General features: G+C 43.2%; 1 protein-coding gene across 3 annotated transcripts in view; it reads right to left on the bottom strand.

Moving 5' to 3' along the window:
- The window catches only part of zswim2 (zinc finger, SWIM-type containing 2), an 87,852-nt gene that overhangs the window by 40,990 nt on the left and 21,221 nt on the right, over nt 1–25,641 (bottom strand). For 2 of the 3 annotated variants that reach the window (XM_085985916.1, XM_085985917.1), the window contains exons 2-5: nt 18,395–18,578; nt 15,380–15,456; nt 8,360–8,400; nt 6,398–6,617 (exon numbers count right to left, since the gene is read on the bottom strand). In XM_085985916.1, coding sequence (XP_085842042.1) covers nt 6,398–6,617; nt 8,360–8,400; nt 15,380–15,456; nt 18,395–18,544 — 488 coding nt within the window. In that variant the 5' untranslated portion in view covers nt 18,545–18,578. Of the gene's footprint in view, nt 1–6,397; nt 6,618–8,359; nt 8,401–8,547; nt 8,643–15,379; nt 15,457–18,394; nt 18,579–25,641 lie in introns of those variants that run through there. The other variant, XM_085985918.1, reaches the window with a different exon arrangement.

Below are 25,641 nucleotides of genomic sequence, written 5' to 3'. Positions count from 1 at the left end.
ACCGAGTAAAGTTATTGATCTTTTTATAGCATTGTTTCCACGTGCGTTATAGTGGAGGTAGCATTAACATTAATCTCCACCTCCAGGAGAATTTCAATAGCCTCATTTGTTTACAATAAATATACATTTCTTTAAAGCACAAACACCCCACAGGAAAAGTGGTCCAACTGTGGCTAACAAGAGAAGTTAAAAATAGTATTAGATCAAAGGAAGAGGCTTATAATGTTGTCAAAAATAGGAGGATTGGGAGGATTTTAGAATTCAGCAAAGGAGGACCAATAAATTGATAAAGAGAAAAAAGAATGAGTAAATTAGCAAGAGAAATAAAAACAGATTGTAAACATTTCTATAGGAATGTAAGTAGGAAGAGGTTAGTGAAAGTAAACGTGGGCCCATTAGAGGCAGAGACAGGAGAAATTATAATGGGCAATAAGGAAATGGCAGAGACATTATACAAATACTTTTTATATCACGGTAGAAGACACAAAAAAAATTCTGAATAGGGAACCAAGGATCTAGTGAGAATGAGGAACTTAAAGAAATCAGTATAAGTAAAGACATAGTACTGGAGAAATTAATGGGGCTAAGTGGCGACAAATCCCCTGGCCCTGACGACCTGCATCCTAGGGTTTTAAAAGAGGTAGCTGCAGAGATAGTGGATGAACTGGCATTAATCTTCCAGAATTCCCTAGATTCTAGAACAGTCCCTCAGGATTGGAAGGTAGCAAACATAACCCCGCTATTTAAGAAAGTTGGAAGAGAAAAAACAGAGAACTATAGGCCAGTTAGCCTAACATCAGTAGTAGGCAAAATGCTAGAAACTATTATTAGGGACGTGGCAACAGGGCACTTAGAAAATCATAATATGATTAGACAGAGTCAACATGGTTTTATGAAAGGGAAATCGTGTTTGACAAATGTTAGAATTTTTTGAAGATGTAACTAGCAGGATGGATAAGGGGGAACCAGTGGATGTAGTGTATTTGGATTTTCAAAAAGCATTCGATAAGGTGCCACACAAGAGGTTATTACAGAAAATTAGGACTCATGGTATTGGGGGTAATATATTAGCATGGATTGAGGATTGGTTAATGGACAGAAAACAGAAAGTAGGAATAACTGGGATTTTTTCAGGTTGGCAGGCTGTAACTAGCAGGGTACTGCAAGGATCAGAGCTTCGGCCTCAGCTATTTACAATCTATATTAATGACTTAGATGAAGGGACCGAGTGTAACGTATCCAAGTTTATGATGATACAAAGTTGTGAGGAGGATGCAAAGAGGCTGCATAGAGATATAGAAAGGTTGACTGCGTGGGAAAGAACATGGCAAATGGAATACAATGTGGAGAAGTGTGAAGCTATCCACTTTGGGAGGAAAAACAAAAAAGCAGAATATTTTTTGGATGGTGAGAGGCTGGGAAATGTTTGCACTCAGAGGGACCTGGGTGTTCTTGTACATGAATCACAGAAAGTTAACATGCAAGTACAGCAAGCAATTAGGAAAGTAAATGGTATGTTAGCTTTTGTTACAAAGGGATTAGAGTATAAGAGTAAAGAAGTCTTACTACAATTATACAGGGCATTGGTGAGGCCACACCTGGAGTACTGTGTACAGTTCTGTTCTCCTTACCTAAGGAAAGACATACTTGCCTTTGAGGGAGTGCAGCAAATGTTCACTAGACTGGTTCCTGGGATGAGGGGATTGCCCTATGATGAGAGATTGAGTAGACTAGGCCTATATTCCTTAGAGTTTAGAAGAATGAGAGGTGATCTAATTGAAACATATAAAATTCTTAAGGGGCTTGATAGGGTTGATGCTGGGAAAATGTTTCCCCTGGCTGGGGAATCTAGAACACGGGGTCACAGTCACAGAATAAGGGGTAGGACATTTAGGACTGAGATGAGAAGAAATTTCTTCACTCAAAGGGTTGTGAATCTTTGGAATTCTCTACCCCAGAGAGTTGTGGATGCTCAGTGGTTGAGTATATTCAAGACAGAGGTCGATACATTTTGGGAACAAATTAAGGGATATGGGGATAGTGCGGGAAGGTGGAGTTGAGGTAGAAGATCGGTCATGATCTTGTTGAATGGCAGAGCAGGCTCGAAGGGCCAAATAGCCTACTCCAGCTCCTATTTCTTATGTTCTTATGAAGAAATACCCCGTTTTCTGACCTTCTCTTGCCTGCCAATGGGTAAGTTCCCAATCGCGTGTTTTTAATGCTAGGAGCTCGACAATATTATGGTAATGAGGTTAACCCTAAAATACATGTAGGGTCAGCACACATCACTCTTCCTACATCACCTAACTTTTGGGTGTGTATACATCTGCTCAGAAAATCTAGACTAATGAGTTACTTGTCAAGTATAATGACTGCCATTATGTAGGCAAATATGGCAGACACTCTGCACAAGCAAAGTACAGGAAACTTTTTTTTATCCGGCACGGACGGGACCGACGTGGTGCCAGTTCATCAAAAATTCTGGATAACCGAAAGCTATAGTAAAAGATACGGAGCTGAGAGCGCCGTATAAAGCAACAGGTTCAAAACAATGGCCACAAGTTGCAAGCGTCTCTGTAGCTTAGCAACAGCTGCAGCCACACCCTTGCACAGCAACACATGGAGGAAGGCAAGTAATAAAAGTTACCTGAACCTACTCCTGAATTTTGCCGATTAACCGACATTTCCGGTTATTTAGGTGCCGGTTAATCGAAAGTTTCCTGTAACACAAATGGCATGAGATGAATGATCAGCGTGTTTTAAGGGAGCTGTTGGCCAATTCACTGGAAGAGCATCCTCATCTTCTTCAAATATTAGTGGGATTTTCAATGTCCACTTGTAACAATGGAACAGGAACTCAGTTCAACATCTCATTTGAAGGTCTTGCCTCTCTGGTGTTGTTGATCACAACAAAGGTAGAAAGAGGTAAATTCAAAGCACTGGTCTTTCATTTTAGACTCTGCTTGCCACCATAGCTAGCAAGATCATAATAGCTTCAGTAAGATAGCAAAATTATATATATTTAGATTGATCCTCATTCACGTGACCGGTTTGTCAAAATCACAGATAGAGAGAAGGCTCTATAAGAAATTAACTAGAATTTTTGGAACAGGAAAAATGTAAACATTCTCTAAAAGTCAAAGGTGGATATGAACCAAGTTCAAATTCCAGAGCCCTCAATGCAGAATAGGTGATATTTTGGACTGTTTAATACAGTGGTTTAAGCGGCAGCCTTTTGCCTCAGACCTGGGTTTGAATCCAACCAAGACCGATGGTCTCCTCTGTTTGGTTGTGTTAAAGGTTCTACATGAAATAGCTTTGGGTAGTGAGTATACACAATACTGCCTGTAGTTCAGCATTAAATGGCTATCTTACTCAAAGAACCTCGGGTAGAAAATTGAAAATGATCATGGCAGTGCAGAAGAGGTTGGTTGAGGCAGAGTGGAGCGGACTTTACCTGCATAACATTTTTGTAACTGACATAGGATTGTCGCTACTAACATAGGTGCGTAAAATGGAAAGTGTTCAATTGCTCAGTACAAATATTCCTCACCTTGATTAGTAGCAATATTCCCAAGTAGTCAGAAAAAAAGGAACACAGCCGTATTCAGAGGTATGTTATTGTTCTCACAAGTACTACTGGGAGGAAGACAAATGTCTTCATTTTTAACAATGCTTTAAATTACCAACAATTAAAAGCTATGTACAGACTTTGCTAGTATTCAGTTTCAGCAATTCTCCAGGTCCAAGCAGGAGCAGGAAGCTGGTGGGTCAGGTCAGTCAAAAAGGTACAAAGTTGTTCTAATTTAAAAGGATTTGAAACCAACAAGATGTTACTGAGAATTTCCAATAATGCAAAATAAAAATGTAATGTTATGTTAAAAAACATTCTAGTCAATTTATTCTGGTATCAGTGCAACATGATCTTTTACAATGCATTGATGTTAAACATGCAGAACAACATATTAGTAGTGACTGCATCATGTATGACATGGGTAGTGACACCATCTGAAAGAGATGATCATCGACCACTAGTGCTCCACATTGCATATTGTGTGCAGCCAACTTTTAAAATTTTGAATTGAAAGTTTTTAAAAGAGCTTTGATGGCTGCATACTGACTGCATCTAATGGTAGCAAATAGCTGACTTTCCTAATGGCTCCTTGCTACTATTAAAATTTGCCAAGAGCTGCAAGCCTACTGTGCATTTGCAGATCTCTGCTTCCTCAACAATGGTAGAAGTTGCACAAAATTAATCCCTTTATTCCATGCATTGTCAGAGTCTCATGATGACCGTTAGTATGGACATCTACCATGTTACACATACTCAGGATCAATGGCATTAGTCAGTCCTGTGAATTTGAAATGTTCATCACTGAAAGATATCCTCCAGTCACAAAGCAATCAAATACCAAACTTTTCTATTTATTGGTGCATTTCAACTAATTTCACTTTCCATAGAAGCTAAAATTACAGATCAATTACCTTCTATTGTTTCACTATTAGAATCAATTAAATGACAACCTCTTTTTGGTAGCAGTGGACAAAGATCATGGCCCATAAATTCCGTTCCCTACGGGTGTGTACGTGCTGTGTACTCACCCGTAGGGCCAACAGAAGTGCCGGTTTTAGGCATGCACTGCGCATGCGCTGGAAACCGGAACTTCCGTTCTTCAAAGATAGGGCTTCACTGGTCAAACGCCTGCGCCGGATAGGCAGCACGTATGGCTGGAACTTCCGTTTTTTTCCACAGTTGCTTCAGTCCAGGTAAGTCTGAAACAGCTGCGCCTGGAAAAGCAGGCACAAGGCCTGCTTTTAACAAGGTAAGAGGTGAAGAAAGTAAAAGAACATTTTTTTCCCCCACTGATTTATCATTTTAAAATACTTTAAAGAAAGGTAAGTTTATTTTTAGCCCCGTTAAAAACTTTAATTATTTTTTCAAATTTATGTAATTTATAGCCATTTAAAAAATTTATTTGAAGTTTTACTTATGTTTTGGGGCTGATCTCTATTCATAGATTTGACAGGTCTTCCTGTCAAATCTATGAATGGAGATTCCCTGCTCTGATTGGCTCCCCATGGCCCACATGATTCCAGGGACACTGCGAACTACCTGCGCCCCTGGGATTCACGTGCCCTGCACACCGGCAGTTTGAAGAGGCACAGCAACGGAATTCTGTGCGTCCCGGGAGCCCTCCGGTCCAGACGCAGATTTTTCCAGATCACAGCCCTCCGCCCACGGGAGGGCTGCGAACGGAATTTCTGGGCCCTTATCTGTACTCCCTTTGTTAATTAAGAACACAGACTGCTCAATAAGCCAGTTAACTAAGGTACAGATAATAATTATTAAAGCCAATAGCAACCAATAGAGACTATTGTGATTAGACTATGATTTAGAAACTAAAACTATACTTTCGAAATCAAAGTCTGGTGTTGGTGTTCATGGTGTTATAAAATAATTATGTAAACACTGCTTTTAGTATCTCAGCCAAATGGCCTTTCTTCATGTATTAGCCCATGCAGTGAGCATGGGGAGGTTTCTTGATTGTGGGATGCATCATAGCTGAGCTCAATCCCAGCCTCACCCATGCAGGGGGAAACTGGACAGTAATCAAGAGTGGGAACCCAGGTTAATTTTTGTTTTCATTTTCCTTAGCCAAGGGATGCTGAGGCCAATTATTAATGTCCCAATTGTCGTGCCTCTACTGCCACCTCAGAACAGAACAGCCACAGACTAGGGATCAAACCTAGGACGTTCCTTGTTCAGTATAGATTAATTGTTTTAACCACAAGCCATCTGTAAATCCATTTCTTAGAGGTCTCCTATTTATTTTAGAGGCCCATGAAGTGAGGTTGTAGAGCAGTAGCACAAAATGATAAATGTAGTCCCACTTGCCCAACATAACTACAAGGGCCACCATTGGAATGTGCAGGAACAAAAGGATGTATAAACATATTATAAATTATTAAACAGCAATTCTTGAATAAACCAAATTGAGAATTGATAAAGTCATGTTGAATAAATATACTACTTACTATTATTAGTTATGTTTATTTTAAACTCCGCTCTGCCATGATTAGCTACCTTAAGGGAGGGGGTAAGCATAGCAGCAGTACTTTAACTTTCATTGATTATAAATAACATTTTTAACGCTTTCCACATGCTGACAGTTCTGTGCATGATGTATAAGTATGGAGTATATCAACATATCTGTCTTCTAGGTAATCACACCAGCAATTTCAAATGGCTGAGTTTAAGAAGCTGCCAAAATATTTAATTTTCCCCACGAAGATCAATCAATATTTTGGGAGCTATTTTACAACAGTTTATTTTCTTTTTCATTTTGCTCCTCTGTTGAAAAACGTAATCTAATATTACAAGAAACAGAAGTCTGACCTGCAATATGTTACAGGTTGTTTTTTTTTCAATAGCTCTTCCTGACAAATAGGACAGACATCCTCTGGGTCAATTTCCTTCTGGCGTACTACTCCGACCATTTCTTCAACATCCTGCTTCATCTTAGATTTGCTGGCATGTGGCTGTAGTGTCTGCTCTGTATGAAGACAGTCCAGCAATATTTCAATTTCTCGATCCACAAGGCCAAGTTGGAAGGAGTCTGAAAGGAGTGGAGCCCCAGAAATTACATGCTCTATTCAATACTTATGGAACAATCTTAAATCTACAATTATACTTAATGCAGCAATATTTTCGTATACCATGTTCCCTGCAATTATAGCGTCAATACAAGGTTTTTACATTGCCTGAGCACCACTTTATGTTTGGAATGATGCATAGTTCTGCACAATTGATTTATAAATAGAATTATGTGAAATCAGTTTATTCTCCTTTCAATTTGTCTCCCCTACTGACTTATGCTGAAGTACTGTTCTACAGGTACTGGCTGGTTCCTTATATCTCACTCAATTGACAATTCTTCATGTGTGAGGCTTGGTATTGCGTGTTAGCAAGCTATTCAATGACAAGATGCATTATGACAGAACCTGATGCTGTCCTTGCCTAATAACCATTCAAGCACACTTTCTAGCAAGAGCCACTGGATAGTGATTAGAACAGGAGCCCCAGCTGATTTTCCCTTCCTAGCTCAGGATCACTGAACTCAACTGTAGCACATTATAACTGCTCTAGTTTAGATCAGCAGACTCAGCACCGCCTGGGAGTTGAACCCAGGACCTTATGATCTGTTTAGTTCAGCTGCATATTGCTTTTACCAAATTAACCAACGGGGAAGCTGTGCAGGCATATTTAAAACTTATTTTCATTTGTATTAGTTTTTCAATTACATTAAAGGGAACTCCAATAAGTAACTGATATTATCAATAAATTAAAACAAAGTGAATTGTAACACAGTGAGGCTCAATTCAGGATATTATAAAAGAACCACTGTAGTATTAGTCACTTTCTTGTATAGCTATTACACAGTGAGTCTAGTTGGAAGACTTCCAATAATTCCTGCTCTGAAATGCACGAGTTGATTATACTTAACTTTTTAAAGCCTGGGGTATAAAAGGGACCTTCCAATATTCAATCAAATGCACACATATATAAGTGATACATGAACGGATTTACTGTAGAAACACTTATTTAGTTGTCATTTATTAGCTAGGTTTATATTAGGGGACCATAATGCACTGCACATGACATTGGATAATACAAGATGTAATACATATGGAAACAACAAAGGTACAGTGTTAAACTAAAGCATTGTCTCAGTGTTAGTCACGAGTTAGTATTTCTCATCATTTGATTACAATGAAAGCTCTGCAGATAAAATTATAGTGCAGGACTTCAAATCCCTTCAAATAATGTTTGGTAATACAAAAGGAAAAACTATATAATAATCCAAGCTGTCTTATAAATTTAAACAAGTGGGACCTAACAGTAATGCAAGAGAATCTTACAACTCCCTTGTATGTTTAACTTCTTTTGTTTGTAAAAGTTAATTTCTACAGTATATCACAAGTACATTGTGTCTGCAGTAGGCTCACCTTGACTGAATTATCTCCCTCAAAATGGCCTTCAGATGAAGTGCCTGCAAGTTGCAATGATGGCCCCATCGCTGAATAGCAAGGAAAGTGATTACAGGGTGCTAGGATATCAGATATTTGGATGAGGCAGCTTCACTGGTAGCAACTATTGTAAATTAAATCTATGCATAGTTTACCTTAGAATGTAAGAATGTAATTAAAATGAAACATAATGGATTCTTTTACAGTCCTAGTGAGCTCTATTTATTTCAGTTTGAAAGGGCAGATTAGAACATTCCATTAAGTACGGCTAAACTTAAACCCAAGCAATGTACTAAAATCTTCAATTCTATAACTGAATTACAAAACTTACATTCATGACCACGTGGTAGTCTGAACTTCTTTAACAAAACCCTGTTTAAAAAAAAACAAGTTAAAATATATCTGAAAATACCAATATGTCATAGGCATATTTTAATGTTCGTTTTTCTCCTTCTGTTTTGACGAGGAATTGTTGGGGAATGATTCCAAGTGCTGTTGGCACCCCAGTACATTGCTCACCTGCCCATTATTCATTTGTGAGCCATAATAGTGAGTTGGCAGGGTATTTGACTGCAGCGGGTAAGACTTGCGCTCCACGTACGTGCACCAGCAGTGATCTATAATTAGCAGTAAGGAGGAGAAACCATGGACGATTTACTTTTCTTTAACCCAGGACACTGAGACCAACCATAGCATTCTACCACCATCCCAGCTGAGATCAGCTAACTCAGCACAAACTGGAGACTACACTTGGACATTGCTGGCTAGTCTGTACGACTCAACTATTCACAGGATAAACTTGCAGCACATAAGCAGTATTTTCACACACTTAATGATGTTTTCATTAACCTACTAATATTGGCCCAGAAATTCGGGTTGGGGGCTTCCCGCAGGTGCAAGCCCCCGACCTGCACTTACCTAGCGCGCCGGCCGTTGAGCTGTAGGGCCCCGTGGAATTCCGATCCGGGGCCTGGTCCAGCTGCCGGCGCGCAGTGCTTGCGTATCCCAGGGGCGCAGTTAGTTCGATGCGTCCCCTGGGATCACGTGGGCCATGGGCAGCCAATCGTAGCAGGGAATGCTCCATTCATAAGTCTGACAGGAAGTGCTGTCAAGACTTATAGATACTACGGCCCCAAAATAGCACTAAACCTTCAAATAAATTTTAAAAAATCACATTTTTTAAATAAACTATAAATTACATTAAATAACTATTTTAAACAATAATTTAAATTTTTGAAAAAAATAATTTTATATTCTAACGGGGCTAAAAATAAACTTACCTTGCTTTAAAGAATTTAAAAATAATAAACCTGTGGAAAAAATGTTTTAATTTTAATTAATTCACCACTTACCTTGTAAAAAGCAGGCCTTATGCCTGCTTTTTACATTTCTAAATTCTGGAGACTTACCCTCACGGGAAAACCTGTAAAAAAAAACCTAAGTTTTATGCGCACGCGCAGCCTCCCCCGCGCACGCGTTCGACCTCTGAACACCTTCGTTCAGAGGAACGGAAGTGCCGGTTTCCCGCGCATGCGCAGTGCATGCAGGAAACCGGCACTTCCATCGGGCCCACGGGTGAGTATCCAGCGCGTACTCACCCGTGGAGACCCAAATTTCTGGGCCCATATTTTGAAAGCTTAAGTTTGTGAAAAGAGAAGTGCAAAAGAAGTGCTTAGAATATAAAGTACATCCCCTCCATCTAATTGATCTAATTAGTTAAACGATATCTGATATGTTACTTATCCTATGGAGACCCATTTCAAATTTGCCCTCTCATTAAGCAGATAACATCAGCTGGATGACTATCAGTGTCTCCTTTGGAAAGAACACTGACATCCTTTCCTTTCCTGAATGCAGATTGGGAGGTGCCTATGGTGGGAAAATTCAGTACTGGCCAAATACACACTATTGCTCAATTAGTGCTGAATTTCCTGGCTCAGACACTTTCCAATTAACATCCAGGAAGGGGAAAAGATGCTGATCAACTACTCATACAGATGACAGCAGCAGAGTAACTCCCTGTTGAGATACAAGGCCCAAAATGGCAGATATCTACTGGGTGGGAAAAGAAAGCAAAATAATTTCTACTGAAAGCACTTCCCTCTTCCACACACTTGTCTTTAATTATAATGCAAATGTTTGGAATTTATGCAATTCTTTATTGAAATAGTTTTGAATAAATATATAATTATTTTTCTGCTGCTACAGTGAGAACCTGATTGTGTTCACCCATCACTCTAAATCCTACTAGAATATGCACTTGGTTCAGTGGCTCTAACCACTTCAAAAATAAAACAGTAGAATCATTTGAAGAATTAAAAGAATAAATACTTTCAATTCAGCAATTTCTGGAATTCTTCTGACACGAACTGCGGTCCGTTGTCTGAACATATTTGTTCTGGCAATCCATTTCTTGCGACTATCGTTCTTAGAACTGCGATCATCTTTTCCGAGGTAGTGGTCGCTATCTTAATCACTTCTGGCCATTTAGAATGTGTGTCTACCGCAATTAAAAACATGGAGTCCATGAATGGACCTGCGAAGTCAATATGTACACGTTGCCATGGGGTTGAAGGCCATTCCCATGGATGCAGCGGTGCAATTGGAGGTGCATTTTGAACTTTTTGGCACCCTGAGCAGCTTTTAGTCAGATCCTCTATTTGTTGGTCGATACCTGGCCACCACACATAAGCCCTAGCAAGGCTTTTCATCTTGACTCCCCCCAGATGACCTTCATGCAGTTCCTTTAGAACTCTCTCCCTTAATTTAGGAGGAATAATCACCCTTGTTCCATACATCAATGTTCCTTGACAGACGGACAGCTGTTCTCGTCTGGCTGAGAATGCCGGTAACAGTGGTTCACCATGAGCTGGCCATCCTTTCACTGTCAATTCGTAGACCCGAGACAGTGTCGGGTCGTTCCTGGTTTCTCTCTCAATACTTGCATTGGTGACTGGTAAACATTCGATGATGGTCGAGTGAAATAACTCAACAGGGTCAACTGTCGGTGCCTCTTCCGCTGTAGGTAGTGGCAGGCGCGACAGCCCATCAGCATTACCATGTTGCTTTGTACCTTTGAATTCGATCTGATATTGATGTGCCCCTAGGAAAAGGGACCATCTCTGGAGCCTCTGCGCTGTCATCACCGAAACACCCTTCTTAGGGTTAAAAATGGAAACCAATGGCTGGTGGTCTGTCAGCAGCGTAAACTTTTGCCCTTGCAGGTAATGATTAAAAAACATTTCTCCCCACACAAGGCTGAGAGCCTCCCTATCTATCTGAGCATAGTTGCGCTCAGCGGAGGTCAATGATCTGGATGCGAATGCGACTGGTCTTTCCAAGCCATTTGGCAACTTATGTGAGAGCACTGCCCCAATACCATATGGAGAAGCATCACAAGCTAAACGAATAGGCAGCGTTGGGTTAAAGTGAGCCAACACTTCCTTAGAGGTGATCAATGCCTTGCTTTCGTGAAAGGCCCGCTTACAGTCCTTGCTCCACTTCCATGGCACTCCCTTCTGCAAAAGAGCGTTCAGCGGGTGTAGCACCGTGGATAAGTTTGGCAGAAACTTATGGTAATAGTTAATCGACCCTAGGACCGACCTCAACTGGGATACATTTTCCGGAGCGGGAGCCTTCACAACAGCTTCGATCTTGTCAGGTGACTTGGGAAGCCCCTCCTGGTCAATGACGTGACCACAGTACGAGATTTGCTTCTGAAAGAGCTCACATTTCTGGCGATTAACTCGAAGTCCATATTCTTTCAATCTGGTGAGCACCTGTTCCAAATTTGCAAGGTGTTCCTCATCACCATCTCCTGTAATCAGAATGTCGTCCAGGTAGCATTGTGTGCCTGGAATTCCCTGTAATACCTGCTCCATGGCCCTTTGCCAAATCGCTGGAGCCGATGCCACTCCAAAAACTAGTCTATTATACCGATATAAGCCCTTATGCGTGTTGATCATGAGATACTGACGTGACGCTTCATCAACTTCCATCTGTAAGTACGCCTGCGCCAGGTCTATCTTCACAGAATCACAGAAACCCCACAGTGCAGATAGAGGCCACTTCGGCCCATCGAGCCTGCACCGACACATATCCCACCCGCTCCCCGTAACCCCTACACCAACACATACCCCACCCTATCCCCGTAACCCCACGTATTTAATCCCCCTAACATTAAGGGTCAATTTATCATAGCCAATCTTGGTGAAGTGTTTCCCGCCAGACAACGAAGCGAAGATATCCTCAATCCGTGGAAGCGGATATTGCACCGTGTGAAGCACCGGATTAACAGTGATCTTGAAATCGCCACAGATGCGAACCTTCCCCGGTTCCCCCGGCTTGTTACTCGATGAACGCTTCATGACGGGAACAATGGGCGTGGCCCATTCACTCCAGTCCACCTTTGACAGTACTCCGGAACATTCTAGTCCTTCCAGCTCAGCTTCCACAGCAGGTCGTATCGCATAAGGTACCGGTCTAGCTTTGAAAAATTTCGGGTTTGCATGTTCTTCAACCTTGATGTTTGCCGTAATTCCTTTCAGTGTTCCCAGTCCCTGCTGGAACACCTCTTTAGCATCGTCCAATATTCTGGACAGTCGTTTAGGTTTGACATCGTCCTTTTTACCGGAATCTAGTTAGTGCTTTTAAGGAATGCCAGTCCATATTTATTCTCCTGATCCATTCCCGTCCCAGTAGTGGTGGACCTCCCTCAGGTAACACATATAAGTCCATTCCTCGGCTTTCTTTACCCTTGTGGACCACCTTTACCTTTATCTTTCCAATGGGGTATACTCTTTGCCCTGTGTATGTTTTCAATACAATCTCCGTATCCCTTAGGGGAATGTGTGGAAATAACCTTTTGTAATCTTGCTTATTCATGACCGTCAATGCCGATCCAGTGTCCAATTCCATCTTCGCTTGGACTCCTGCTATCTGAAGTGTGACCCAGATAGTTTGGTGGTCTGCTGTGTACCCACATTATGTATTCTTAGACAACCCAGTTCCTTACTGCTGGAGTCTGAATCCGTCTTCTGTTCATCCGAACTGTTCTCTGTTACCTTGTGTACCTTTTTGCACTTTTCCTGCGGTGACTTTTTGTTGCTGGTCTTCTTTCCTGACCGGCATACTTTAGCTATGTGACCGAGCTTGCCACATTTTCTGCATTCCTGATTTTTGAACCAGCACTGGTTCTGATCGTGCGTTGTCCTTCCACAACGATAACACTTTACTGCACCCAATGCCATTTGATTGGTGCTGAGTTCCGATGACCTTAGCTGCATTTCCGCGGTGCCTCTTGCCGCGGCCTCGTGCGATGCTGCAATGGTGACAGCTTTATCAAGCGTAAGGTCCTTTTCCTCTAGCAGTCGCTTTTGTGTTCCTTCTTTTAATAATCCACACACGAATTTATCTCTCAGAGCATCTGCTAGTCCTGTACCAAACTGACAGTACTTTGATAATTGAACTGCGCAAGCTAAGAATTCAGCGTTGCTTTCCTCTTTCAGCTGCGTTCTTCTGTAAAATTTAAATTGTTCCGCTATCAGCAGCGGCGTGGGGTTTAAATGTTCTTGCAGGATATTAACAATATTCGCGAAAGTCTGATCCGCCGGTTTATCTGGTGTTACAAGGTGCCTCAATAACCCGTACGTCTTCGCACCCATTGAGTTTAATAAGGTTAGTGCTTTCTTATCATCTGGTACCTCATTTGCTGTACAATAAACTTCAATGCGTTCTACATACGTGGCCCAATCTTCAACATCGCTATCAAAAGCAGTGATGTTACCGTGTTTAGGCATCCTTGAGTTTCTTTAAATATTTTATTTTTCCAAAATGGCGGCTTCCCGCGCTTGTCTTCTTCCCCCGCCTATTAAAATGGTGGCTTCCCGCGCTTGGCGGCTTTTCCCGCGCTTGTCTTCTTCCCCCGCCGACTACAATGGCGGCTTCCCGCGCTTGTCTTCTTCCCCCGCTGGCTACAATGGCGATGACCGCGCCGTTGCCGTTCTCGCCTCCCAGCAGTTCTTAATTTCCCCGATGCTGCTTTTGCTCCCCTGCGGTTCTCGTGGGCATTAACGCTTCCCTCGTTGCTGCGCCTCTCAGCCCCGATTGCAGCCCGGCCCTTTACACCGGCTGCGGTCGAGTTCTCCGCGGTTCTCGTGGCATTAACGCTGCCCTTGTCGCTGCGCCTCTCAGCCCCGATTGCAGCCCGGCCCTTTTCACCGGCTGCGGTCGAGTTCTCCGGCCTTTTTCCTCCGGTTTCCCTCCCCTTCTCCACTGACAACGCGGCCGACTTTCTGCCCGTGTCGCTAGATCGGCTTACCCACCACCGTGGTAGAAGGATGATCACTGCCTGTCGCTGATGGAGGACTTCGTGGTCAGTAATTTCAACCCGGGTTCTCGATGCCTCCCGTGCGATGCGGTGCTCAGCAGGATGATGAGGGCAGATGCCTCGTCTCGACGCCCGTTCTGAGGACGAAGCTGCCTTGGATGCAAAACTGCCGCAGGGTAAGATCGGACTCGTCGCCACTGTTGAGTCTGAGTGTCCCAGATATGCTTATTCTAAATCACTGGACACAGACAACAAGAATAACAACAGGTCTTTACTAATTGAAGGTCAGGGCTGAACTGCTTAGCAAATTACTACACAGAGTTTATATACCGGTGTGGTCACCACCGGTACTACAATATACAGTAGCCAAGAGAAAGTAGTCCATCTCTTAAGGTAGTCTCTTAAGGTGGTACAGGTTACATACACCACAATATACAGAAACATTTATTTTTCATATTAAATGTATGAAGATGGTAGAACTTTTCTCTTTCACCTTTTAGCTGACATGACTAAAATAGTTGGGGATTATTTTGTGCCAATCTACTTAGATTTTAATTAATTTCTACTTTTTAAAGCACATTTGCATGACCATTTCCTTCTCAAGTCCTTTCTTCACCTTTCAGTAGTTAAACTTAACTGCAATTTTCCTCAAAGCACCAGTGCCAATGAGCCTGTCAGTAAGAGCTGCATTCTTCTGAAGATGCACATGGGCAAATCAATCTCCTATTAATCTGAAGACTATTAAGAGCAATGCCCCTAGCAGTGAACTGAGAATTTATCCAAATTACAGCCAGCATCTTAAAGTACTAAGCACAGAAGACTCTAGACCAATACAGTGTGGCATTCAGCGTAGCTGTTTCCTGTGTAACTATTATAGCTTTTTATTTGACCGTACTGTTCTTATATACTACAGACAGTAAGACATGTTTGTTTTATTAAAGATTAATACTCATTGGATATTCAAGACTATCAATTCAGAAAAGTGCTCCGTAAACCGAAGACTGCACGAGAAAATTAATTCACCAGCAGATGTGTTTGCAGAGGTCCTTTTCTTTGAGAAACGTGGAACAGCTGCAGTTGTGAGGATTTCCCACATTTACCTTCCAGAAAACAGAAATAATTGAAATTAATGTAACTTCTTTCTACACATACACAGCACAATGTCTGTTCACATAGTTTTGGCAATACAAATTTTTTCTATTTATTTCTACAGGTGGTAATGACATTGTTACTGAACCCGGACTTGTTATTTCATGACATTAAAGTTCAAACAAAAATCTATCTAATAATTATTTTTAAACAGAGAAAAAGAAAGAAAAATGGGTTCTCTAATTAAACACTTTATTTATTCTCCTTTACTTGTTCAATTGCCTGTTAAGTGTCATGACCATTGTCTAGGTTTCCCACATTTAACTCTTTTTACAGATTTCAGACTTTGAAGACAATTTATTTTATTTAACCAAGAGTGGTCGTCGTCGTACGTGTCTTCATACTGTTCCCTTTTGGGGAACTGTATGAAGTGGTGGAAGGATTTCTGGCTGCGATTAACGCTCCTTCTGTGACCGTAACCATCTTCGTACCAGCCATTAGGGTGGTTAGTCCTATGGCGGGAGGGTTTTACGGGCTCCCACAACCCATACGAGGGGGGGGGCCACCCACACCCACGGACGCAAGTATCCTGCTGGATGTCAACCCAGAATTTAGAGCCAGAGCTCCGACTCCACTTGCCGGGACTGTCTGGAGCAGGGTTCGAAACCCTACGCCTTCTGGCCCAGTGGCGGGGATGCTACCGCTACGCCAAAGGCCCACTCCACCAAGAGTGGTGAGAATGTGGAATTCGCTACCACATGGAGTAGTTGAGGCGAATAGCATAAATGCATTTAAGGGGAAGCTAGATAATTACATGAGGGAGAAAGGATTAGAAGGATATGTTGATAAGGCGAGATGAAGTAAGGTGGGAGGAAGCTCGCATGGAGCATAATCGGATGGCCTGTTTCTGTGCTGTAAAATTCGATGTAATTCTATACAGGCCCAGAAATTGGTGTCGGGGGCTTCCCGCGGGTGCAAGCCCCCGACCTACACTTACATATCGCGCTGACATTTGAAGACTGGGCCTGCGTGGATTTCCAGTCTGTGGCCCGGTTCAGCTCCCGGCGCGCTGTGCGTGCGTGATCCAGCGGCGTACTTAGTGCGATGAGCCGGCTGGGATCACGTGAGCACTGGGCAACCAATGGGAGTTTACAAAAGTCCATTCATGAGTTAGACATAAGACCTGTCAAACTCATGAAAACTCCGGGCGCCCAAAACACTACTTAAACTTTAAATAAAAGTTAAAAAAAATTCCAATAATTAAATTAACTATTAATAACTTTAAAAAACTATTTTAAACAATTATTCAAATTTCTGCCAAAATTTTTTTTTCAAGAAATCGGGTCCAAAAATACACTTACCTTACTGTAAATTCTTTAAAAATAATAAACCTGTGGAAAAAAATTTCTAACTTTAATTATTAGACCACTTACCTTTTAAAAAAGTCCTTACGTCTGCTTTATACATTCGTAAAAAGTGGAGGCCTTCACGCATGGACAAACCTGTCAAAAAAAACGAAGTTCAACGCGTACGCGCTGCCTCAAACGTCGCAAGGGAACTGCCTCTTAACCCCTTGGTTCAGAGGAGAGGAAATGCCGGTTTTCCGCACATGCGCTGTGCATGCTGAAATCCGGCACTTCCAACGGGCCCACGCGTGAGTACCCCGTTCGTACTCACGCGTTGGGACCGGAATTACTGGGCCATACAATTTATCTTTTTACTGCCATTCTTGTGCCCTTGCAGATCCAAGATATCCAGCAGAAAGATTTGAACATTTTGTTGAGATTGACAAGACTTTTAAATAATTTGTTCTTATTTATCAACACAAAAGGATAAATATGCCTAAGTACTTCTAACCAATATAAAATATCATTCTTGTGGGTTCAGTCACCATGAAGAGTGTTATTCACTCTGTAGACATAACAGGCCAAGACTTCCTTCTTCACTGCTTGGTGGAGCTCAATTTTCATGCTATTGATTTAATTTGATTGGTTGGTCCTCATCTGAATGATTTCAGCAAGTTGCCAGCGCTGAATGATCATTGACAGATGGCTCGGCGAAGGCGGAAGGGACGGCAAATCCAGCAGCTCCTCTGTGGAGCCGAGCTGAAAATTGGAATTTAAAGTGGGGGAGGGGGAGACAATCCCTAGGTGGGGGTCACGGAGGGGCCGACAGAGGGTGGTAAGATTTTTGTGGGGCCAGGTGAAGCACAGAAATCAGTGCCATAGCGGTTTTTGCCACATTTTCAGTGCAGCTTACAGCGGTCCTGTTAATAATTGTTGGAGTAGCCCACTCCAAAATTGCGGCAGGACAGGCGTCGGCGGGAACAGGGCAGGTAGCCCCGTGCTGTGACTTTTGGTCCACTACTGCCCTGCTTCCACCAAAAAATGGAACAAAAATCAGCTCCATACAGTGTGCTGCAGGTAACAATGGAACTACGAGAGTTCAAACCTATGATTAAACATCAGACTTCTATACTATTGGGCATGCAATATTTTTTGCTGTATGCGTATGTAAAATCTATGCTTTTATCAACTGTTACCAATAGACAAATGTAAGTTAATTTCCAGAGGTCCTCACCTAGTAAACTGAATACAAAGCCACCCTGAATTTATTTCATGCTCTGTGAAAAAGATGAATAACAGTTTGGAGAATGGAAATGGAATGAAGTAGCCAGTCCGACTATTGTCCCAGTACCTTTACAACCCAAATATTCTTCGCAAAGGCAAGGTATAATACTGCAACTCTGAGAAAGATCTTTGTGTGTTTAGTGGACAGTGCAAATTTCTGCTCGAGTTTTGTACTTTCCAGTATAAATTATGAAAACACCAAAAGATGCTCTAAATGACAAAGCTGAGAAATGTTGAGAACTTTCATTAGTAAAAATGAAATAATGGAACCAGTTCCAAATAAAAACAGGAGAGCTCTTGTTAATTTTTGTATACTTACTTTAAAATACTTAGCTACACCCTCTTCTTTAAGAAGAAATCCAACTGGACCTAATTCTTTCAAAATATATATAGTTGTACTGAGTGCCTGATCTTGATGCCAGTTAACTAAATCAGTTACAGTTCTTCTCAATGGAGCTGCTCGTGACATGTTGAGAAAGTAAGGCGGAGGTAACCTCAAGTACCTGAAGAAAATTAAACAATGTACAATGAAATTATACAATTTATTCCCACATGTCTGTCTTTTTTTTTTAACTTACAGCAAAGGTTCATCAGAGTAGTTTACTTAAAAGCTATTAATCAGGTTGTAGTGTTTTAACCTTGGGTGGTGTTACAAGTTTATGATTTTCCATAGATACCTTTTGGGGTTCAGTGGCATCAGTCACTCCCATAAGTGATCTGCATATCTTACTTTTATGGGAGTTGACTCACACTGTCCTTTATCTACTTGCACAATAGCATAACCTCGGGGTTTAACAGTAGTACCCTTGTGACCTGAATTGTTTGTGTCTTTTGCACATGTTCTCACGTGCCTCTCCAATCTTTCCAACAGCGGACTGAGAAAACATTGGGAAAGACACGGCCTGATATGAATCGATAAGCTGCTTTATTTTGCAAACGGTGAACATACAGAATAGCAGTTACGTGCACTCACTTAATTCAATTAGTGTAAATTATTTTACGTAATAGTACAATAGCCACACTTCTTAAATCAGTGACTTAAACAAGATAACTTCTAACTGTCCAAAGCATTCTACCCTCTTACTCTGCAAAAGGCCTCACAGCTTTCTCTTTAGAAATGTGACTGACTCATGGGTTTGACATCCTTCCTAAAGAAGGGCACCCTAAATTGGCACAATATTCTAACTGCAGCATAACCAATGATTTGTATATGCTTACCATTACCTCTTTCCTTTTGTACTCTAGCTCCCATTGATAAAACCTGAGATCCCGTAAGTTTTTTTTTAAACAGCTTTTTGAATTTGTTCTCCCACTTTAAAGATTTTTGTATCTGCAGTCCTAAGTCTCTCTGCTGCTCTACTCCTTTTACATGTTGTGTATATTTCCTTTCCTTGTTCCTTGATAAGAGAGGATATAAAGAGTGGTAAGCAGGCAGTGGAGACTTTATGGGTAGAATTAAGAAATAGGAAAGGATTTAAGACTGTAGTGAGAGTTGTGTATAGGCCCCTGGTAGCAGCTGTGAAGTGCTAGATTGTATAAATGCAGAGATTAGACAAGTGTATAGGAAAGGCAGAGGGGGAAAAATTTGGTATCGCCCCATATGGGGCGCCATTACTGGCGGTGCGCAAAGTTTAGCGCCTGGCGCTAATTATCGCCTCCGACAGCAAACTTGGCTTTTATCGCCCCTGGAGGTGATTGGAGCGCTAAATCAGGCGCTACACACCTCTCTTAAGGCGCTAAGGCCGAGGAGCGAGGCGCTACCTCAGAGGGCGGGCGCAGCGCAGGTGCTGTCAGTTAGCGATTGAACACAGACACACTGGCGCCGGTCAGTTCTTAAAGGGGAGGGTCGATCTTGCTCTGCAGCCACACCTTGCTCATTGGAGCCTTGAATCTCGGCCTGGGCAGACCTGTGGCTAAATCTAGCAGCCAAACACTATGGAGAGGGCCAGGGAGCGAGCACAGCGCTTCTGCGAGCGTGCTTTGGAGGCTCTGGTTTGCGGGGTGGAGCGCAGAAGATCCATTCTGTACCCAAAGAGTGGCAGGAAGCCTTTGCCATGCGAGTACAGAAGAGTGTGGAGGGAGGTGGCTCAGAGAGTGTCCTCAAGCAACATGGTGTCTAGGACCCATCTCCAATGTAGGAAAAAGTTCAACGACCTCACTCGGGTCATCAGGGTGAGTGCCTTTTTATCAAACCTCTTCATCCCTCCATCTCCACCTCACTTTATGGCCAGAGGGACTTGAAAGCCCCAATGCCCAACACTCATCCAACACCTATGGCCCTTTCATCAAACACACACGCACATTCCACACTGTGCATACAGTAAGGGCTATTCAACCACGGGAGGCATTTCAGGCAAGACCATGGCTGCATACAGTAAGGGCTATTCAACCATGGGAGGCATTTCAGGCAAGATCATGGTTGCATATTTACTCAGACGCTGTCCTTTTTCTTGCAGGCCAAGCTGTCTCATAATAGGAGACAGCAGCAACGGACCAGTGGAGGGCGGCCTCAGCTGCAACCCCTCAGCGATCTTGAGGAGCGCATCCACAGGATTGTGGCAAGCTGGGTGATTGGTCCCGTCGCCAATGGAGATGCCGACCCCGTTACATAGCTACATAGATACATAGAAGATAGGAGCAGGAGTAGGCCATTCGGCCCTTCGAGCCTGCTCCGCCATTCAATGAGATCATGGCTGATCATCCAAATTCAGTACCCGGTCCCTGCCTTCTCCCCATATCCCTTGATCCCTTTAGCCTTAAGAAATATATCCAACTCTTTCTTGAACATACTTAATGAACTGGCCTCCACCGCCCTCTATGGCAGAGAATTCCACAGGTTCACCACTCTCTGGGTGAAGAAATTCCTCCTCATTTGAGTCCTAAATGGCTTACCCCTTATCCTTAGACTATGACCCCTGGTTCTGGACTCCCCGGCCATCAGAAACATCCTTCCTGCATCTAATCTGTCCAGGCCTGACAGAATTTTATAGGTTTCGATGAGATCCCCTCTCAATCTTCTAAACTCCAGTGAGTATAAGCCCAATCGACCCAATCTCTCCTCATACATCATTCCTGCCATCCCAGGTATCAGCCTGGTGAATCTTCGCTGCACTCCTTCCATGGCAAGAACATCCTTCCTCAGGTAAGGCGACCAAAACTGCACACAATACTCAAGGTGTGGTCTCACCAAGGCCCTGTACAACTGTAGCAAGACATCCTTGTTCTTGTACTCGAACCCTCTTGCTACGAAGGCCAACATACCATTTGCCTTCTTAACCGCCTGCTGCACCTGCATGCTTACCTTCAGCGACTGGTGTACAAGAACACCCAGGTCTCTTTGCACTTCCCCTTCTCCCAAACTATTACCATTCAAATAATAATCTGCCTTCCTGTTTTTGCCACCAAAGTGGATAACCTCACATTTATCCACATTATAGTGCATTTGCCATGTTTCTGCCCAATCACCCAACCTGTCCAAATCGTGCTGGAGTTTCACGACATCCTCCTCACAGCATACCCTCCCCCCCAGCTTTGTGTCGTCTGCAAATTTGGAGATATTACATCCAATTCCCTCGTCCAGATCATTAATATATATTGTGAACAGCTGGGGTCCTAGGACCGATCCTTGCAGTACCCCACTAGTCACTGCCTGCCACTCGGAAAACGACCCGTTTATTCCAACTCTTTGCTTTCTGTCCGCCAACCAGTTCTCTATCCAAGTCAATACCTTGCCCCCAATCCCATGTGCCTTAATTTTGCACGCTAATCTCTTATGCGGGACCTTATTGAAAGCCTTCTGAAAGTCCAAATACACCACATCCACTGGTTCTCCCTTATCTATTTTACCAGTTACATCCTCAAAAAATTCCAGTAGATTAGTTAAGCATGATTTACCTTTTGTAAATCCATGTTGACTTTGTCCGATCCAGTCACTGCTTTCCAACTGCTCCTCTATTACATCTTTTATAATGGACTCTAGAATTTTCCCCACTACCGATGTCAAGCTTACCGGTCTATAATTCCCCGCCTTTTCTCTACCACCTTTTTTGAATAGTGGGGTAACATTAGCTACCCGCCAATCCATGGGTACCGTTCCAGAGTCTATCAAGTTCTGGAAGATGACCAGCAATGCATCTACTATTTCTAGGGCCACTTCCTTAAGTACCCTGGGATGTAGATTATCAGGCCCTGGGGATTTATCGGCCTTCAGTCCCATCAATTTTCCTAACACCATTTCCCTACAAATACTGATTTCTTTCAGTTCCACCCTTTCATCAGACCCTATGTTCCCCGGCATCTCTGGGAGGTTATTTGTGTCCTCCTTCGTGAAGACAGAACCAAAGTATGTATTTAGTTGGTCTGCCATTTCTTTGTTCCCCATTATAAATTCCCCCGATTCTGACTGCAAGGGACCTGCGCTTGACTTCACCAATCTTTTTCTCTTCACATATCTATAAAAGCTTATACAGTCAGTTTTTATGTTCTCTGCAAGCTTACTCTCATATTCTATTTTCCCTTTCTTAATTAATCCCTTTGTCCTCCTTTGTTGAATCCTAAACTGCTCCCAATCCTGAGGGTTATTGCTTTTTCTGGCCAATTTATATGCCCTCTCCTTGGACCTTATGCTATCCCTAATTTCCCTTGTTAGCCACGGTTGGGTCACCTTTTTTGTTTTATTTTTATGCCAAACTGGGATGAACAAATTCTGTAGTTCATCCATTCGGTCTTTGAATGTTTGCCATTGCCTATCCACCGTCAGCCCTTTGAGTGCCATTCCCCAATCAATCCTACCCAACTCGCTCCTCAGACCATCATAGTTTCTTTTATTTAAATTGAGGACCCTAGTCTCCGAGTCAACTACTTCATTCTCCATCTTAATGAAGAATTCGATCATATTGTGATCGCTCCGACCCAAGGGGCCTCTTACAACAAGATTGCTAATTAATCCTTTCTCGTTACATAATACCCAGTCTAAGATGGCCTGATCTCTGGTTGGTTCCTCGACATATTGGTCCAGGAAACCATCCCGTAAACACTCCAGGAATTCCTCCTCCACAGTATTGTTACTCATTTGGTTGGCCCAATCTATATGTAGATTAAAGTCACCCATGATGACTGCTGTGCCCTTATTGCATGCTTCTTTAATTTCTCTTTGAATGCCATCCCCAACCTCCGCCTTACTGTTTGGAGGTCTATAAACCACTCCCACTAACGTTTTTTTCCCCTTAGTATTTCTCAATTCTACCCATACAGATTCCACCTCATCAGAGCTAATATCCTTCATTAAAATTGTGTTAATCCCTTCTTTAACCAGTAATGCTACCCCACCTCCCTTTCCTTTTTGCCTATCTTTCCTGAATATCGAATACCCCTGGATGTTGAGTTCCCAGTCCTGGCCTTCCTTGAGCCACGTTTCCGTAATCCCAACCAAATCGTATTTGTTTACTTCTATTTGCGCAGCCAATTCATCCACCTTATTACAAATGCTCCTTGCACTAAGACACAAAGCCTTCAGGCTTGTTTTTTTAACGCTCTTAGACCTATTAGAATTATTATTTACTGTGGCCATGTTTGATTTAAACCATTGATTTCTCTGACTGCCACTTTTGTTTTTCTCCTTCCTATCTTTTGCTTTTATCCTTGTTTCCCTTTCCTCTGTCTCCCTGCTCAGGTTCCCAACCCCCTGCCATTTTAGTTTAAACCCTCCCCCACAGCACTAGCAAACACTCCCCCTAGGACATTGGTTCCAGCCCTGCCCAGGTGCAGACCGTCCGGTTTGAACTGGTCCCACCTCCCCCAGAACCGGTTCCAATGTCCCAGGAACGTGAAATCCCTCCCCCTGGCACCATTCCTCTAGCCACGTATTCATCTGAAGTATCCTTCTATTTCTACTCTGACTTGCACGTGGCACTGGTAGCAATCCTGAGATTACTACCTTTGAGGTCCTGTTTTTTAATTTATCTCCTAACTCACTATACTCCACTTTTAGGACCTCATCCGCTTTTTACCTATATCGTTGGTGCCTATATGCACCACGACAACTGGCTCTTCACCCTCCCCTTCCAAGATGTTCTGGAGTCACTCGGAGACATCCTTAACCCTTGCACCAGGGAGGCAACACACCATCCTGGAGTCTCGTTTGCGGCCGCAGAAACGCCTATCTATTCCCCTTACAATTGAATCCCCTATTACTATAGCTCTACTCCTCTTTTTCCTCCCATTCTGTGCAGCAGAGCCACCTCTGGTGCCAGGAAGTTGGCTGCTGCTGCCTTCCTCTGATAAGCCATCCCCCCCAACAGTACTCAAAGTGGTGTATCTGTTGGAGGGGGATGGCCACAGGGGACCCCTGCACTACCTGCCTGCGCCTAGTACTCTGCCTGTTGGTCACCCGTTCCCTTTCTTCCTGTCCAACCTCTACCTGCGGTGTGTCCAACTCCGTAAATGTGCTATTCACGTTGTCCTGAGCATCGTGAACGCTCCAGTATGTGTCCAATCGCAGCTCCAGCGCCGCAATGCGGTCTGTCAGTAGCTGCAGCTGGATGCACTTCCTGCACATGTAGTTGTCAGGGACACCGGAAGTGTCCCTGAGTTCCCACATATCGCAGGAGGAGCAGATCACGGGGCCCGGCTGTCCTGCCATGACTTACCCTTTAATTAATTGAATTTAAATTAAATCAATCAATCCCACTAATTACGCTACAGTTAACTGGTTTACCAACAGTCAAATTCAAATTCAAATCGCTTTATTGCCCTGCTACACCAGAGAGACCTTAGAAACTATAAACCAGAGTTAAAGTTTAAAAAAAAAAGAGATATACTCACCAACCAAATACTCACCAACCAATCACTTACCTGCTTCCTGGTGACGTCACACTGTGATTACTTTTTACCTCTCTCCCCTGCTGTTGAATTGGTCGGGCTGCTCCTGACTCACTGCCGCCGGTTTCAAACTGCCGCCGATGCTGTGTTCCCACAAGGCCCGCTCTAGTCGGGCTGCTCCTGACTCACTGCCACCGGTTTGAACTGCCGCCGATGCTGTGTTCCCACAAGGCCCGCTCTAGTCGGGCTACTCCTGACTCACTGCCACCGGTTTGAACTGCCGCCGATGCTGTGTTACCACAAGGCCCGCTCAAGTCGGGCTGCTCCTGACTCACTGCCACCGGTTTGAACTGCCGCCGATGCTGTGTTCCCACAAGGCCCGCTCTAGTCGGGATGCTCCTGACTCACTGCCACCGGTTTGAACTGCCGCCGATGCTGTGTTCCCACAAGGCCCGCTCTAGTCGGGCTGCTCCTGACTCACTGCCACCGGTTTGAACTGCCGCCGATGCTGTGTTCCCACAAGGCCCGCTCTAGTCGGGCTGCTCCTGACTCACTGCCACCGGTTCTGGACAGCAATGGTAAGGTCATCACCTTTTTGTCCTCTCTCCTTCCACTTGTTCCTCACAACAGCAGCCTTTGACACTTTTAATCCAAATCACTAAATCGCTGCACTCATGCCTCCCTTGCTGCCACCCTGTCCTCACGCTAAAGCCACTCTTATACCTCCCTGCTTTCAGGTGGTGATTC

The sequence above is a fragment of the Somniosus microcephalus genome, chromosome 4, assembly GCF_052327205.1.
Source record: "Somniosus microcephalus isolate GS21.2 chromosome 4, FLI_Smic_1.0, whole genome shotgun sequence".
NCBI classification, from domain to species: domain Eukaryota; kingdom Metazoa; phylum Chordata; class Chondrichthyes; order Squaliformes; family Somniosidae; genus Somniosus; species Somniosus microcephalus.
This window is presented reverse-complemented; position numbering and strand designations above follow the sequence as displayed.